Source organism: Lycorma delicatula, chromosome 3 (genome assembly GCF_047948215.1).
Source record: "Lycorma delicatula isolate Av1 chromosome 3, ASM4794821v1, whole genome shotgun sequence".
NCBI lineage: Eukaryota > Metazoa > Arthropoda > Insecta > Hemiptera > Fulgoridae > Lycorma > Lycorma delicatula.
In genome coordinates, this window is record NC_134457.1 from 144,015,679 (window position 1) to 144,033,489 (window position 17,811).

Here is a 17,811-nt window from a genome sequence, read left to right on the forward strand (position 1 = left end):
TTTGAAGGTCAATTCAGTAATTAAGATTCAGATTTTAATAAAATTTTGAGTTTGCTTTCCAATTTGCGTGATGAACTTATTTTATTCAACAAAAAACTCGAAGATTTTTCCGCCCAAATCAAAATGCAGAATAAAACCTCTTAAGAAACAAAATTGCAAGTAAATAAATTATCCATTGAAAATAATGAAGTTGCTAAAAATGTAATGAATTGTAAAAGAATACAAAATTAATCCAAGACATGTTGCAATTGTAACATGAATTACATTACCTACAACAATAAATGAGAATAAATAACATCTTGGAATCTGTTGCTCATGCCATTCATATAGAGTTGAAAGATGAAGTATCTGCTATGGACAGAGTACCAAATGCTAAGAATTTGAGTTCTATTATTGTCAACTTTGTCTCTAGAAAAGTTAAAAAATACATGAACCTTGGCTGCAAAAAAGAAAAATGGTTAAAAACAACAGAAATCAGCCCAGGACTGAAGGATAATAACATTTTATTAATAAACATCTATCTCCTTATTACAAAACAGTGAGGGATCTCAAGGTGAAAAATAAACTGGCATTTGTATGGGTACAGAAGGGTAAGATCTTAATTAGATAGTCAACATCAGCTCCTGTGAAAAGAATATTTAAAAAAGATCTGCAGATTTTTGTTGGTTAGTGTAAGCGATGGATTCTGTGTACAGTGTTTTTTGTATTATTTACAATAGCCTTAATTGTTTAGATTGGCTATTTTCAGTCATTTCAGTAATAAATTATGTACCCCTTTTCTGAGCCTCTTGGTTAGCAAATTCTTTATTACAGTTATTTAAAATTATAAATTGGAATATATAGTGATAGTAATAAAGGACTAACAGTTTTAATCTTTGTTATTATTAATACAATAGTTTTGTTTTTATTATTATAATTATATGTGCTTCATGAACATGATGGAGACGAGACAGCTGTGCAGTTATTTCTTGATTTCATGTACTAAATTGTTTTATTTTGTTTTTCTTTTTTTCTTTCTTTCTCCTTAATGTTGGAAAATTCTTTAATATATTGCAAATGAAAATTCTTAGCTTAAATAGAAATTTTGATGAATTTGCCTATCTACTTCAAAATTGCAATATTAGGTATGTAATAATTTTAACAGAAACATAGGTAACTGATCATGACAAATTTAATTAAAATCTAAATGTATACTTAGTGTATTATGAGCTTGGTCCCTATAACAAATGTAACTGTATTTGTCTGTTTTCCAATGAAAAACTAAAGGTTAAAAGAATTAATTTTAAAGTACACAAAGTAAATTCAATAATTTTGTGTATTGAGAATCTGCAAGATTCCAGAAAGATTATTCTCATTGCTTTTATAGATCACCATATTCAGTTTTGGATACATTCCTTAACAGTTTGAATGACTGTTTACATAGGTTTAGGGACAGTGATAAAACTTAATCGGGGATATGAACATCCATTTAAATGGAAAGATAAACAAAGTTTATGAATATTTTAGTATACTATCATGAAATGGCTTCAAGTCATATAATAAATAAACCCACAAAGATACAAGAAAATACTGAATCTTTTATCTATCATATATTGTTTAAGAATATCTTTATTCTGAAGGTATTATTACATCAATTCTTAAAACTAAGATCACTGATCATTTTTGCTCTCTCCTCCACCTCGGAATAGAATATAAGGTAAATAACAATACTAAATTCATTTAATGAAGAAGTAGATCTTATACATATTTTAGTGCAAAATCTTAAAGTAGAAGAGTGGGAGAATGTTGTTGGGTCATGTACAGAATTTGATGATATGCTAAATTCTTTTTTGAATAAACTGACCAATCACATAAAAAATGTAATGCATAAAAAACATATAACACACAAATATAGACCTTTAAAAAACTGGATAACTATTGGCTTAGTCACATCTATAAGTAATCATGATAAATTATACAAAACTCTCCTCAAACAACCTTTCAGTGCCAAATAAAAAATACAGAAATCTTTTAGGCAAACTAATTAAAAAATGTAAACATGACTATTATAAAAGTAAAATTTTACAAGCCAAAGGAAACTTTGTGAAAAGACATGGGACTATAAAAACGAACTATTAAATATTAAAAAAACAAAAACTATTTCAGAAATAGATCCTGAAATTTTAAATGACTATTTTGTTCAGGTAGGTAAGGACTATGTGGAAAAGTTGTTAATGCAAATATGCCTGTTATGCATGACAGTCATGAACCAGATGTGGAAATGGCATCTCGCAGGCTTTTTTCTGTTTCCAACAAATTAAAAACAAAATTATCGATATAATTACTCTTCTCAAAAATAATTCGGCTCCTGGTATTGAGGTATTGATGGTTTCAAAACGTACTCTTACAAGAAATCTCTCCATATATAGCCTAATAAATAAATAGTTGTTTTGCCATAGGGTATTTTCCAAGTAAATTTAAAATTGCTCCCACTCTTCAAGTCGGGAGATTGTTGTATTCCCACAAATTACTGTCCAATAAGCTTAATTAAATGGTCTATCTAAAGTTATGGAAAAAATGATCAAATCACAAGTTACAAAATATTTAAGTAAATTCAACATAATTCATGCAAATCAATATGATTTCAACAAAAGAAAAGCACCCAAGATGTGACAAATTATTTTATCGACTCCATATTAAATAACTTTAAGGATAATAAAAAAATTATTGTAGTATTTTTAGATCTGGCGAAAGCCTTTGACACCATCCCACATTCAAAGCTACTACAAAAATTGAATAGTTTGGGAATACATGGCTTACCTCATAAATTATTTACAAGTTACTTAAAAAACAGATCACAAATACTTACGCAGATCAAAAAAAATACTAGCTTTTGTCTGGATATGGCCTACCACAGGGATCAGTCTTGTCCCCTATCTTATTCATATTGTACATAAATAACTTGCTAAAACTAAAAATAAAAAACTGTGATATAATATCTTTCACTGATGATACTGCCTTGATTTTCTGAGGCTCCTTATGGGATGAGGTTATAAGATCAGCTTCAGAAGCTCTTAGGGATATCAAAGCTTGGTTTGACAAACATCTACTAACCTTAAATCTTAAAAAAAAGCGTGTTTATAATGTTTTCTACAAATCATGGTAGTCAGCCTCCTAACTTAAATAATTTAACCATGCATTCAATAAACTGCAAAAAGCCAACTTTTACTTCATGTCTGTGTCCCAAACTAGAAAAAGTAAATAAAGTAAAATATCTTGGTGTCTGGGTAAACCCTCACATTAAAAATGGGACTCGCACTTTAACAATATGTGCAAAAGAATTAAATACTTAATCCTTAAATTCAACCAAATTAATAAACCAAAAAATAACAGTATTGCTAGACTTGTGTAATTTGCATATGCCCAATCAATATTGCAATATGGAATATCTTGATGGGTGGGGCAAGAAACATGCACTTTAATAAAGCTTATGTGCTTCAGAAACACTTAATAAAAGCAGCCTTAAATAAGCTCAGACTTTATCCTACAGCTGATCTATTCCAGGAATTTAATGTAACAGTGAGACAGCTCTACTACTTTAAAAGCATTGTTTTATGTATTAATAAAAATGTAATATAATATGAAATATTAACCAGTAATTCATTTTATAATCTGGGGCCATCTATAATACCCAGAAATGACCTATCGGTTTGCAAACGACGTTTCATGTATATTTCTGCTAAACTAATGAATCTTATTCCTGCTAAATCTATGTGAAGCAGAGTGAACAAAACACTCCTTAAAAAAATAGATGATTGGATAATGACAAATGATGGGTATAAATCACTATTCTAAACAAGTTAAATAATACATAACACTGGTCAACATGATTTTTGTTACACGAGCACCAATAGGTGTATTTAATGCAGTTTTTTATCCTGTTTTCATATATGTATTTGGAATTTCTCCATCACCCACAGTTTTTTGTTATTTTAATTTTTTTAAATATTTTAAAACGTTTTTTTGTCCATTGTCAAGTAAAAGCTCCTAGGGCATTGTAAATATGATAGAAACAAATGAGCTAACTCAAAGGGTAGCGTTGCAACTGTTGTGCAGGTTCAGACGTATAGAGACATATACAGATGTAATCTAGTGTAGCACACATTCATCAGAATAATGCCAGTTGTGAGATAGTAGTGAACCAGTAACACCTCATTATGAGTGCTTTGTGTGTCTCAATTATTGTGTATTACATTTTTACAATTTTATTTCTTTTAATTAATTGTTAGTTAAAAAGTGCCTAGAGTTTGTTTAAATCATCCTTTCAATTTTTGTTATGTATGTGGTGAAGTGACACTCAAGTCCCAAAAGCGAAACTTTACTCCATTAGTAAAAACGTGTTACAAATTTTATTTTGGGTCTAAAGTTGGGGACCAAACAAGGGCCTGGGCCCCACATATCTGTTGTTTATCATGTACTAGACTTCTCACTGCTTGGAAAGATGGCACACGCCACATGCCATTTGCTACCCCTATGATTTGGAGGGAACCCAAAGATCACTCTTTTGACTGGTATTTCTGCTTAACAGACATTAAAGGGATTACATCAAAATCAAAACATACAGTGGTGTACCTTAACTTGCAGTCTGCAGTGAGACCAGTTACACACTGCAAAGAATTGCCCATACCAAAGCCTCCAGAACATGTGACATTAGATTAAGAGAGCTGAGAATCTGATGGAAGTAAGAAAGAAAAAGAAGCAAATTCTGGTGATATAACTTTTGAACAAAGCAGTTCATTTGAGCCTCATTTTCTGACTCAAGAAATCTTAATGATCTCATATGAGATTTGAAGTTATCCAAAAAACAGTCTGAAACACTTGCTTCCTGGCTAAAAGGATGGAATCTTCTTCAAAAGAATACAAAGGTATGTACTTACCATAATCATAATTCTGAATTTAAAAACTATTTTTCTGAAGAAAATGGCTTATTGTTTTGTAATGGTATTTCTTCTCTTATGGAGATACTTTGTAATGAACATAACCCAACAGAATGACGCTTGTTCAGTGATTCTCTAAAGTTAGTTTAAAAGCTGTGCTTCTGCATAATGGCAATAAATTACCATCAGTAACTGTGGCTTACTCCGCTAGTATGAAAGAAAATATGAAAATTTTTAATTTATATTGGAAAAGCTTCAGTATGCAGTGTATGAATGGAATATTTGTGATTTGAAGGTAATTGCACTTATTCTTGGTATGCAGCTTGGTTACACAAAGTACTGCTGTTTTTTTGTGTGAGTGGGATAGTAGGGACAGAAAAAACCATTTCATTAGAAAAGAATGGCCTGAACATGAATCACTCATTCCTGAACAGAAAAATGTGAAACATGACCCATTGTGTAATCCTAAAAATGTGTATCTTCCTCCGTTACATATAAAACTAGGATTAACTAGAATTTCATCAAGGCCATGGACAATACTCCTGGTTTCATGTACTTAAAACAGAAGTTCTCTAAATTAATCATGCAATTATTAAAGAAGGAATATTTGTGGGTCCACAAATACGATCTTTAAAGCATGATGAAAAGTTTGAGAAACTATTGAATCCACTGGAGAAAGCAGCTTGGCAAGCATTCAAAAATAAATTTTTTTGGGAAATTGAAAGGTAGAAAATTACCGTGATATTGTCAACAATCTTATAAAAAATTTGGGTTACAATATGTCCTTAAAACTACACTTCGTGCACTCGCACCTAGATTTCTTCCCGGAAAATCTTGGTGCAGTAAACAATAAACACTTTTATCAGGAGATTTCAACTATGGAAAAGAGGTATCAAGGCAAATGGAATCCTGATATGCTGGCCGATTGTTGTTGGAGAATCAAGAGGGATCCTCCACAGGCAAAATATAGTAGAAAATCATTTCTTACTTTCTAAGTAAGTCAAGTGTTTGAATATTGTGTAGTTAAGAATGCAGAACGTATTAAAATGTTTTAAATTATGAATGCCTGTCTCTCGAAAACTTTGTGTGATAGGGAAAAACCAATATCATATTTGAATTCAGGAGAAAAATACTATCAGAATCAAATATTTTGTTCCCCATTGATAATTTGTTAATTTTCTAATTCAATCTTAATAATGTTTTGGTTTTTTTAAAATGAAATCCTATAACTGAGCTAATCAAAAGGGTATGGAAGGCAAACTTATTAAGGGTAAATTTATTAGTGATAATATTAATACTAAGATTATTTAGCATTATTTTATATAGTTACAAAATGGTGTTAACATAACAGATATAACAATATTTATTTATTTTACTCCCAATTTGTTCAACATGTTAAGCATAAAAGTGTACAATATAAATATTATTTACATCATCTTCATATTCTTGTATTTCCTTAATTTTACTAAATCTGGAATGTTGAATTTTAATGAATATGTATGGTATTCATTTGTCGTAGTATTATTATGTTCAATTTTTTTATCCTTTTGTTATTTTTCTAAGATAAGTTTAAATTTTAATTGATCTCAATCTTAACAATTAATTTTGTTTGTTTAGAAGAACTTTTTCATTTATTTGCGGAGGAACTTTTAGTTATTACTGCTTATTTTAAAAATAGTTTTAATTTTTGTATTCCCTTTTTACAATTATTATATAAAGTGGCTCATGCTTGCACACAGGTTATGCTTTGCAGATATGATGTTTCCTAATTATGTATTGTAATTCTTATTTTTATGTCATATTTTGTAAAAGGGAAATAAAGGTTTATTTTTCAGATATTTTTCAAATGTTCATATTCAGTTAATTTTGTATTCTTTCGTGGAGAAAAATATTATGTTAATTAAAGTAAGGAAAATGATATTATAATTAAATTTTTGGACCAACTTCAAAAAAAGTAGGTTCTCAATTAGATATATATACATATGTATGAATAATTTTTTGAGCCTACTCTTAAACATAGACTAATGTTAATAAGTTTCATCCATTTAAATTAGGTGGAAGGCTTTAAAATATGTACATATTAAGTTCCCTATGTAGACTATTTAAAGATTTTTTTAAATTTTTTATGCCAACATTATTTAATATTAGATTTTCATAGCATAATGATACATATCTTAACAACATTCTTTAAGATGCACATTTTTTAACTTTAAATTTCTTGTAAACGTAAATTTTATTCATATGGCTAGTTTTTTGTTGCTTTATATTGTAATAAAAATAAAACTGCTTTAAAAAATGCACAAGTAAGATAAAGCAGAATTTTTAAATAATTCTTCAATATCTTTCAATTTTAATTATTTTGAAATTTGTTCAGATTAAGGATTTAATGTTGCAGTAGTTTTTACTTTCCCACCTAGCACTATAGCAGAGTTATATCTACAGAAGGGAAAGTATGGTAATTGGTTCAATTTGGGCATATGCAGTTTTCACCAGATCTTTACATTATGACACCTAAGGAACCCAGATGGAAATTTTCCAGATTTTCGTATGTACATGTGTGAGTTCGATTTTCAGTGTTGGCTTCTAAATCATCTTTTATTTCCAGAACTACTCGACTAATTTTGACCAAGCTTAGTCAGATTACTTCTGTATATGGGACATTGATGCCATTAAATTTTCAACATAAAAGGTCAAGGAGGTGAGGCTGTAGAGCAAGGTTACCTTCAGTATCTAGAAATTTTGCTTAATTAAGGTCTTATTTTTCTTAGACACATTTGTTAACAATTAAAAAAATACATTTCCAAAACGAAAGTTTTGCAAAATCATACCCTCACCCCCAAAAATGCTCTAAATAAACTAGTGGGTATAGTGTGTAATTAGTAACCCTCTCACCACAAGGAGTATTAGTGTAGCACTGACATACAGTTGCTGTAGTCATCTATTGTGTTGTAACGTCACAGGTGAGCAATAGAATTAAATAAATTAATAGTATTTAAAGTATAAAAAGATATTTAAAGTGACTGTTAATATTGTCACACCTGCGCGAATGAAATATTGTATGCGTACGTGCTTTAGTTAGAATCATTGAATTAAATAAATAAAAAATATTATATTTAAATAAAATTATAAATTAAGTTGCGCGCGCGTGAGAGAGGGAGGGAGTGAGTGAGCTGTACATAAAAAAACCACTAGGCAGGAAAGCCCTACAACTGTGTAGTCAGCTTTTTTCTTGCAGTGATTTTAGAAAGTCAAATTTAAAGAATTGAAGATTTTTTTCTTTTTTAGCCAATTTTATTATTTTTTAAAATTTTATAATGATTTAATTGTGTGTAGAGCTCTTTCAGAAAATAAATTACTCTTTAATTTTTATACCATATCACTATTCTTCTGTTTCTTTCAGTGTGCAATTGCAGCAGCAATATTAAATGTGAAAATTCCTGTGTATCTAGGAAATTTAGTTAGTGTATTGGAAAAATTCTTGAAACAGAATGAAGGTATTGATTTTAGTAATGAATTGAAAGTACCGGTATTATTACTGATTGGATTGTATGTTGCTCAGGTAATTACATTTTTACTTTTTGAGATGTTTTTTACTTTTAGTAATTTTTGTATTAATTGATATATATAAAATAATTTAATTAACAAATTTCTGAATTTAACACTTTCAATGTTGTAACAATTTTTTAAGTAATAGTTTTTCTTTTCAATTTCATTTTGCTTTAGCATTTGGTATTTACTTAAGAAAAATAAATATAAAATGTTCTTATCAAAAAACAGGCTTTCTTTCCTTGCAGTTGTAAAACTGTAAATAATATCCTCTTCATTGTTATATGATAGCACATTTTGTAGCAGCTGTATTGTTGTACGTTTTACTGGGATTTGTATCAGATGGGAGGTTAAAAATATTTGATGGAAAAAGTTGTGATGAGGGAAAGTTTTAGAGACATGGCTTGTTTCTTTCCTTTATTGTGAGCAAGGTTTTTTTAAGAAAATTAATAATCTTAATTATATAATGGTCCCTTCTTGGATTTTTGTTTATTTTTTTATATAAAGATGTCCCCTGGTGCTAAAACACCCAAAATGTAGTTAGCTTCTGTATTGATGGCACTTATTACAACAAAATCATGCATGTATTTTAGATATGTTATATCTTACAAAATATTTAATGAAAAAAAGTATGGTTTAATACTTACTGTATTGTTATTTTCCATCATATTATTATTGTGTTGCGATTTAATTTTAAAAAACCTGAAAAATAACTGCAAATTATATGCAAGAGGTACCCCATTTTTCATATTTTCCCAGTACTGCAATTTCCCCTAAAAAAATAAGCGAGACAAATTATTTTTTATGTATAAATAAAAATCCAACCTTACCAACAACACATCTGTGCTTTTTCAAGTACTTTCTTAGATAACCAACGTAAGTACTTTTATACCATGACGACTGGTTGTTATGATTTTAATATTTTTTAACTCATAATGTAATTATGTTAATTTTGATCTTAATACTGAAGTAGAATTTTTTCTGATGACAGTCAAATGACCAGAGGTATTTGAAAAAGCAGAGATGAATCATTGGTAAGGTTGAATTTTGATTTATTTTATTTATACATAAATAATCTTACATACCAACCGTGCCACAATTGAAAAATTAAACTTATAAATTATTCTGTCAAATATTTGTTTTATTCTAAGTGTTACAGGAAATAAAGTCTTTGTGGTTTTAAGTTTATAAGTTTGATTTAAATTTCATTCAAAATCAAGGCTTAAAATTTCAATTTATTGATTTTTAAATATTCATATTGTTATTGTTGTACAGATGTAAGTATTGCGTGTGATTTAAAAATTGTCCCACTAATAAAAAAGATTAGTCATTTTCTTGCACTAATTTTATCAGTTAGAATTATCTATTATAAAAAAACATAATAAGAAAACCACTTATATCTATGTGTATAGAAATAGACTGACTAATTGTTAAAGTTATTGGCATAGCAGTTTTGTATCACAATTTTCGTTTCCCTTTCCCCTTTAAGGTGGGTTTAACTCTTACTATTATGTTTTAAAAGCCCTTTCTATAATATAAAAGAACATTGTTGTTTTGCTCTTATACATTTTATACCATAAGACCTTAATTCCAGTTAAATGTAACTGCTGCTCTCTACTTGCAGTTTCCTATTCTGATTCAAGCTTTTCTGCCCCTTTTCTCTTTCACGAGTTCAAGAAGTTCCCCTCTTGAACTTTTATATTTTAATAAGCTTTAATAGTTATGAATAATATTACTTTGTAAATTGAGCAATATCTTGAAATTGGGGTATATTTAGAATGTTGGTGTATAGTGATATTTATTTTAGTCATTAAGTGTTTTAGGGAAAAATATAATGTTTATTAGAAAACTGAAGAAAATGAATGGTGTAACTTTTAGTCTGTTGCAACATTTGCTTACATCTCTTTGTTGTCAACTGTTGGTGAGCGAGTGGCTACGAGAATGAAAACAGCTTTATTCTCTTCAATCTTGCGACAGGATATAGCTTTCTTTGATAAAGAAAGGACAGGGGAACTTATTGATTGGTTAGTAAACATCTGTTTATTATGTTTTTTTTTTATTTATATAGTTTTCACTTTCTACTTTTATTCAGTAATAGATGTTTTGAAAGTTTTGTTCAATTCTTTGATTATTGGTATATAGTATTTCTCCATTTCATGGAATGATTGCAAATTCCATGAAGGTACGTATACCTTTGATGGTAGAAAGATTTAAAAAAAATACTAAATCAATTTTTAATTGAAAATTGTTTTTACAATGTTGAAAAATTCCTTTCCCTCCCCAATCATCAGTAAGTTAAATATTTAACTTTTGACTCGCCTATAATCAGTACTGTTATGTTTCTAATTAAATAAACACATGCATTTTCAAATTATAAAACAATATTTATTTATTAAAACATAATGACCAATTTTGAAAGGAATATTGAAATGAATACTGATAAAACTGTCCACATCTTCACTTTAAAACTATTCATCATTGGCTTACAATCGATATCTCGAACGTTGGGATATTAAGTATCCCCACACTTATTGAAAAATATTGAATTTATATATATATTTACCGATTTAAATTGTTAAAGAAAAAAGTTATAAATTAAAAAGCAGTCAAGTTTATAAAGGATATGTCATAGCCTTGCAGTCTACGTTCCCTTTCTGATCATCTCAAAATAGGTTGTTGCTGCACTCCCAGTTACTGTTGAGGTTCCCACACAGTCACAGAAGGCGTCGGGTAGAGCTCTTGAGGTTCCTGCATAGCCTGGGGACGTGCTGGTTGGACCCCTGTGGGCGACCTCTTCTTGGTTTGTCGTACGTGCTTAGTGACGAAGCAAACGTCAAATGTTTTCTTTGGTTTTGAATCGATAGAGCCAAATAGTAATTGATCAATATGTCTCTTCAGGGAATATCCATCACCATCAAGCTTAACCATGTAGTGAAGTTTCCCAAGCTTCTGGACTACAGTTCCGAGTCTCCACATTGGTTTGCCAGTGAAGGGGTACCACCTTGCATGTACTCGATCTCCCATGCTTAGTTGACATGCTCTGGGAGTGATGTTGGAAGGAGATGGTGCACATGGTGGTGGTTTCAGAAGGTCTAATTTAATATGTAATCTTCATTTTAAGATAATTCTGATGGAGATTTACCAGATGATAGAGGTGTAGAACTATATCGCATTAAGATTTCTTGAATTTTTCTTTGAATGGATAGTTTAGATGAAGTCATAGTCTGTAACTTTTGCTTGAAAGGCAGTACATTGCATTCAGCGAGCTCATTGGTAGCAGGATGACCCAGTGCTATACTTCACAAAATTCTGTTCCAACCACAGCATACACCAAACATTTATAGCACTATGTGGTGTATGCCGTGATCGGAACAGAATTTTGTAAAGGTTTCACTTTTGAAGATCATTGCATTGTCAGAGACCAGTATTCTTTGGTAAGCCGTAAGTTGAAAATATATCTTGAAGGTATTGGAGGTATTGAGACATTCAGTATAAACTTTGCATAATAGGTAACCATTCCTAAGAATCTCTTGACATCTTCTTGACTAACTGGTCTAGGTACGTTTATAATGGCTGTGACCTTAGTTGGGTCTTTGGAAATTTTTCCTCATTCAATTACATACCCTAGGTATTGGACTCTAGTTTTGAAAAATTCATACTTTTCTTTGTTTAGGTGTAAATCGAACTCTTGTTCGATTGATCAAGGCAAACCATCAAGTTTTTTTGTAGCATTCTTCTCTTGTTTTTGCATGAACTATTATTATATTTTCAAAGTATTTTAACCCCTCTTGAGTCCCCTCAACACTTCGTCCATGATGAGAGGAGAGTTATTTGGTGCCATTTTGATCCCAAATGAGAGGCAATTGAAGGCATAACTTTCTTTATGAATAATAATCATTTGATTTTTTGTTCTCTCCTCATCGAGTGGTAAGTGAAGATATGCTTTAACTGGATTGAGAAAGCAATAATATAAAGAATCATGAAATGTTATAAGAAGGTCATTGATTTTTGGTATTGGGTAGTGTTTACGCCGTTTGCGTAAAGTTGTTTTATTCCAATGAATTCAAGGTTATGGTCGAGGCTTGTAGGTTACAGTCTTGGTAATTTATTTTGCATTTTTGTAAGGCTTATCTACGTGTATTTTTAAATAGGTTGTTTGGGTTTGTTTTCGATATCAATTTCTCTCAGTCTCCAGTTTGACTTGCTGATTGCATCATCGTATTGGTGTTAGCTTATTTCATATCTCGCTTTATTTATTGCTGTTTAGTCTTAATATATATATATATATTAGTCTTTAGTGTTTTTTATTCTCACCAATTTCAATATTGTCATGGTTCCTAGAAGTCTATTTCTCTTTGTCTGCCCTGATGTCTTTTCTTCAACTTGCGTATTCAGAAATTATTTTATCACTCTTGCGTAATTCTTTGGGGTCTGCTTGCTTGTAAATTATTTTTGTTATGTCTTCGTTCCCGAATTCCACACGTTTTCTCTAATCGTTTTCATACTAACACTAAGACACTACTCTTGTTGTCAACACACACACACACACACACACACACACACACTCTTCTGTCCATTGCTTTGTTCGCTTCCCCTACTTCTCACCACACCAGCTTTGTTCATTCTAGTCCTGACTTTCACGCTGTGCGGATCCTGGTCCTCCAGACTTGGAGGACCAGGCTTCGATGTTCTCTTTCGTTCATATAATGTTAATACTTTCTTCGTCTTCATAAACGTTGCGGTATTTCTATGTCAAAATATTCTCTAGTTCTACTCGTCAGTTTTTCGTGATTTCACAGTTTTCTATGTTCGTCCAGCCTTGTTTCTTTGTTAAGTTATTCTTCAAATTCTGTATATTACGTCTATGTTGAAAGTGCTTCAATTACTACAAACTGCCAATTCTATTGACGCCGAATCTTCTCTAGCTGCTGATTATATTTTCATCGATGGAGAATCTCCAAACTCGTTGCTACATATCTGAGATGCTACGTATTATTCTACCTCTAAACCACGTCTCACCCCTGCAATCCTGATACACCACTGCAGACTACGCCCAGGATTACTGTATGTATTCATTTACCTTCATTCACGAGTTCGTCTCTTGCTAATATTTGTGTGCTACAGGCAAGTTCAATTTTCATTATTTATTTTGTTAAACAGTTATTTTATCATTAAAATTTGTGGAACATTCAGTTAATCGTGCATTATCTCTTCTCTTAAATTAATCTAAAGAAAATTACTCCTGATGTGAAGTTATGTTTTAGGACTTCTTTGTAATTTTATATTTTCAAGAAACCTTACTACTAAAATGAACTCTATTTATATGTTTACTTATTTCAATTTGATTATTGTAATTAATTCCTTTTGTACTAGAATATTATTGTGGCCTTTTTTCTATACTAAACTAGAATTACATGTTTTAATTATTTAATGATAAGTTTGTTGTTCATAAATCAGGAAAGGCCAGTGCCAATAATTAAGAATCAATCCAATTTATTTTTCTAAGCTAATGACATTTGTTCATTGCTAATTTTTCAATATTACAGCATATGTCAGTAATGCAATAGTTTTCCAGTCATGCTATGTTTATTGATGTTATGTTTTTCTAAGTATATAATTGTAAATATGGTGTTTTATGTTCTCTTGTTTTCAGGCTTTGTTAAATTGTATATTTTCAAAATGTGTATTTTAAAAATGTATATTCATATATTTTCTCATTTAATATCATTATTCATATGTTGATTCAGCTGATATTTCTTATATAGACTTAAGTTATGTTAATTTCATAACTTCTTTTTATTTTTTAAGGTTATGATTTAACTTAAGTTCATTTGTTTTCTTTCCAATTAAAGTCCAATTTCCTTTGGCAAATACGAGCTGTGTGTTCTTTTATTTTTGTTAACTTTACCCAACAGGTAGTGCGCATCTTGTAGATGGGGATTCACCCCTACTTTGTAATTGACTCACAGATGGTACAGTACCATCGTGCTTGAGGATTATGATTAGTGGGATCCCAGTCACTTTCTTGGACTTTTGAGAGATAATGCCTTTGTTTTCGAGTTGTTGTTCCACCTTTATTTTGAGAGCATGAGGAACTTCCATAGCTTTAAAAGATATGGGTTTCGCATTTTTCCTTAGTTTGAGATAAATTGTAATGTTTTTGTACTGGTCAACTCATTTTTCAAACAGATTGGTGTATTTATTGAAGATTTCATCTTCTATGTTGGTCGGTAATACTGAATATATTGAATCGCTATTACCCTTTTTGGTGTCAATATCTTTTTTCGATAGAGAAAAATTGTCTGGAACCACATAAAGTCTTTCAGTTGATTTTCTATTCTTATTTTGAACTTCTACCTCGGCTACTCCTAGTGGTGCAGATATGCCAGCGGTGTATGAGTGAAATCGTATGTTGGTATTCTGAAGTTCAGTATTCAGGTTTAGTTTGTCAAAATTTGATTTGTTTAACAGTATTTGTCCATCTCCAGAATCCACTTCAAAATGCTGGATTTTGTTGTTTATTTTTACTTGAATGAAGTATTTTTCTGTCTTGATCTGCACTGTTAATCCCATATATTGTGAATTGATCTTGGAGGAAGGAATCTTCTTCTGCATTTACTGTCTTTACACTTTTCTTCTTGGACATCAGTCTTTTTAGGCACACTTTATCAACGTGACTACCTCACAGTTTACTGTACTCACATTTTAATCTAGATGGCTAAACCTACATTGGGACAAAATATGATTATTCCTGGCACATCTTAAGCAGTCCTTTGATTCCTAAATTTGTTTAATTAAGTCAAGGTCTTGGTGTGAATCTTACTGGAGGACTTTAGCATTCCTTATAATAATTTTACTGTATATATACTAATATAATATACTATATAAACTAATATACTATCCTACTACATACTTATAATTTATCCTACATTAATTAAAACATTTGAAGAAAATGAAAGGAATTTGGACTGGATAATATAATATATGATGAAACTTCCATTAGTTTAATTTATTTAAGAGTTTCGGTGAAGACAATCAAGACGTCTTTAAAATTTTAATTTTTTTATTTGTAATTCTGTTTTGTGTTTTTATGTTAATGTTTTAATTTAATTTCTAAATTATATTGTATGTATGATAATTCCATATGTTCCCATATGATTGTTTCATTTGAGTTGCATCAAAGTAGGAGTTTTATATAATTATTCTGTTGCTCTAATTTGCTTCTATTAAGTGGCTTCTATCACTATATTTTAGATAGTAAGGTTGCCTATAGTGGTTATAGATTGGTAGAGATTGTTGCATTCATAAAAATCTTTTAATTTTCGTAAATACAACCCATTTTGGTATGGGTAACCTAATATTAATTCTGAAAACCAGTGGTTAGAAGTGTTGATGTGATTTTTTTTTTTTGAGATTATTTTGATGGGTTTTTTCAATTTTAAATTTAAAGAAATGTGTTTACTTCAGTGTTACACAATGTTCATACATTTCAGCTGCTAAAGAAACAGTTTAGTTATTTATGAAAAAAAAGAGATAGATAGTTTGTGTTGTTTTAAATGAAAGAATTTACATTATAGAAAATAAATAAATATCTAATGCTTATTTATTTTCTATAGTCATTATTTGACATTACATATTATTTTGAAAGTTTTAGTTGAATATTTATGAATAAGCTATACATTATACCTATTATCCATAGATTTTATTCCCCAATCTCCTGCTACAAATTAATTACTTATTTTCAAGTGTGTTTGATGAAGAAATTAAATACGATAATTGCTTATTATGACCACTTAAAAAAGTTATAAACTCAAATAATTGCATTATATGGCATTACTGCACATTTTATAATATTATATTACTGTATATAATATTACTGTATTATAATATATTACTGTATATTCACGGTCATCTATTTTTTTATGTTCAACTCTTGTTCAGATAAAGAAAAATTTATTCAATTTTTCCTCCATTTTACAGTCATTTTTATAAATGTGCTCAGAAAATTTTAAATTTAAGAAAAATTATTGAATTTTTAGGTAGAATAATAAAAAGGTTAATCCAAGTTCTACATCCAGAATAGTTGACTAACCTATCACATCAGGTATTTGTATTGATGCCATATTGTTTGGTATTGCTTGCTGTTGTGCATAATTAATGGCTGTGTATATAATAAAGTCACTTTCTCTCTCCTCGATGCTTTTGTCTTTATTATACAATTATATCTCTGATAAGAGATGTACTCTTAATTAACTCTGATAAGAGTTGGACAGAATTCTTACTGGAGCCTCTATTATTTTCGAAATGTTTTGTTTAACAAGGATAACTGCTGGTAAACAGAATTTTAAACAAATTATAAGTCAGTTTTATGTTATTTTTACCAATTTAATTTTTCTTGGATGTCTATGTCACTTATCAAGAAAAAATTCTTAAAAGGGAGAAAAATATTCTTTCTGTTTTTACAGTTCTTTCTGAATGGTATTTACTGCATGAATTTTGTTATTATGCAAGAGAAACTAAGAGTGGTTGGAATTGCATATCCTGCAAGCTTTTAAGTCTTATTTAAATAACAGGAAATACCAAGTTGAGGTTGAAGTTATTAACCTTTTTAGTTGAGAAATTAGATACCATTTCATGATGACCTAAAAATAGATTTAAGCATAATTTTGTAAATTTGATTTTTACAGATTTTTTTTTTAAAGTTATTTTTTAACTTTATAAAATAACTTTTTCTAAAATATCTGAACTGTTTTTCAGTAAATGTTTTAACAAAAAAAGAATTTTAAATTATCTATATTATAGTAGCTGCAGAACAGTTTATAACAGATTGTACTCCTTAGTTATAATCATTTGGAGAAACTTTTTGAGTTGCAGATAGATTAATTACCTTCTTCCCAGATATAGCTCTATTGCTGGTAAAGCAGCAAAATTATAAAAAGGGAAAATATAGAGATTGGCCAAAATTTTTGCCTATCAGGGTTTTTGTGAATGTTGACATTTCAAGACCAAAAAACAGAAGAAAAAAGTTACAGAAATTTTCAGAAGATGTACATTTATTGATGATACATTTATAGATGTATATTTATTGGCTTCTATTTTGAGTTAATATCTCTAGACTGGCTCCTCTATTTAAATTTTTCAAAAAACCTTAAAAAAATGTTTATTCATGGGTGTGTTTATTCATGGGTTTATTAATGGTATTAAATGTTGAACAAAATTTTAAAAAAAGGAGGGTAATTTTCACAATTTTTATTTTTTTACTTTTTGTATAATGATCGGAGAAAATTGAACTTTTTATTAATTTATTTAAAATTCCAAAATTAAGGCAATTGGATATAGGTTAGAGGAA

General features: G+C 29.6%; 1 protein-coding gene across 1 annotated transcript in view; it reads left to right on the plus strand.

Moving 5' to 3' along the window:
• LOC142322068 (mitochondrial potassium channel ATP-binding subunit) overlaps window positions 1–17,811 on the plus strand; it is a 75,648-nt gene that overhangs the window by 6,453 nt on the left and 51,384 nt on the right. Inside the window, exons 3-4 of the mRNA XM_075360717.1 lie at window positions 8,317–8,475; window positions 10,341–10,486. Of these exons, the coding sequence (XP_075216832.1) occupies window positions 8,317–8,475; window positions 10,341–10,486 (305 nt within the window). The remainder of the gene's footprint in view (window positions 1–8,316; window positions 8,476–10,340; window positions 10,487–17,811) is intronic.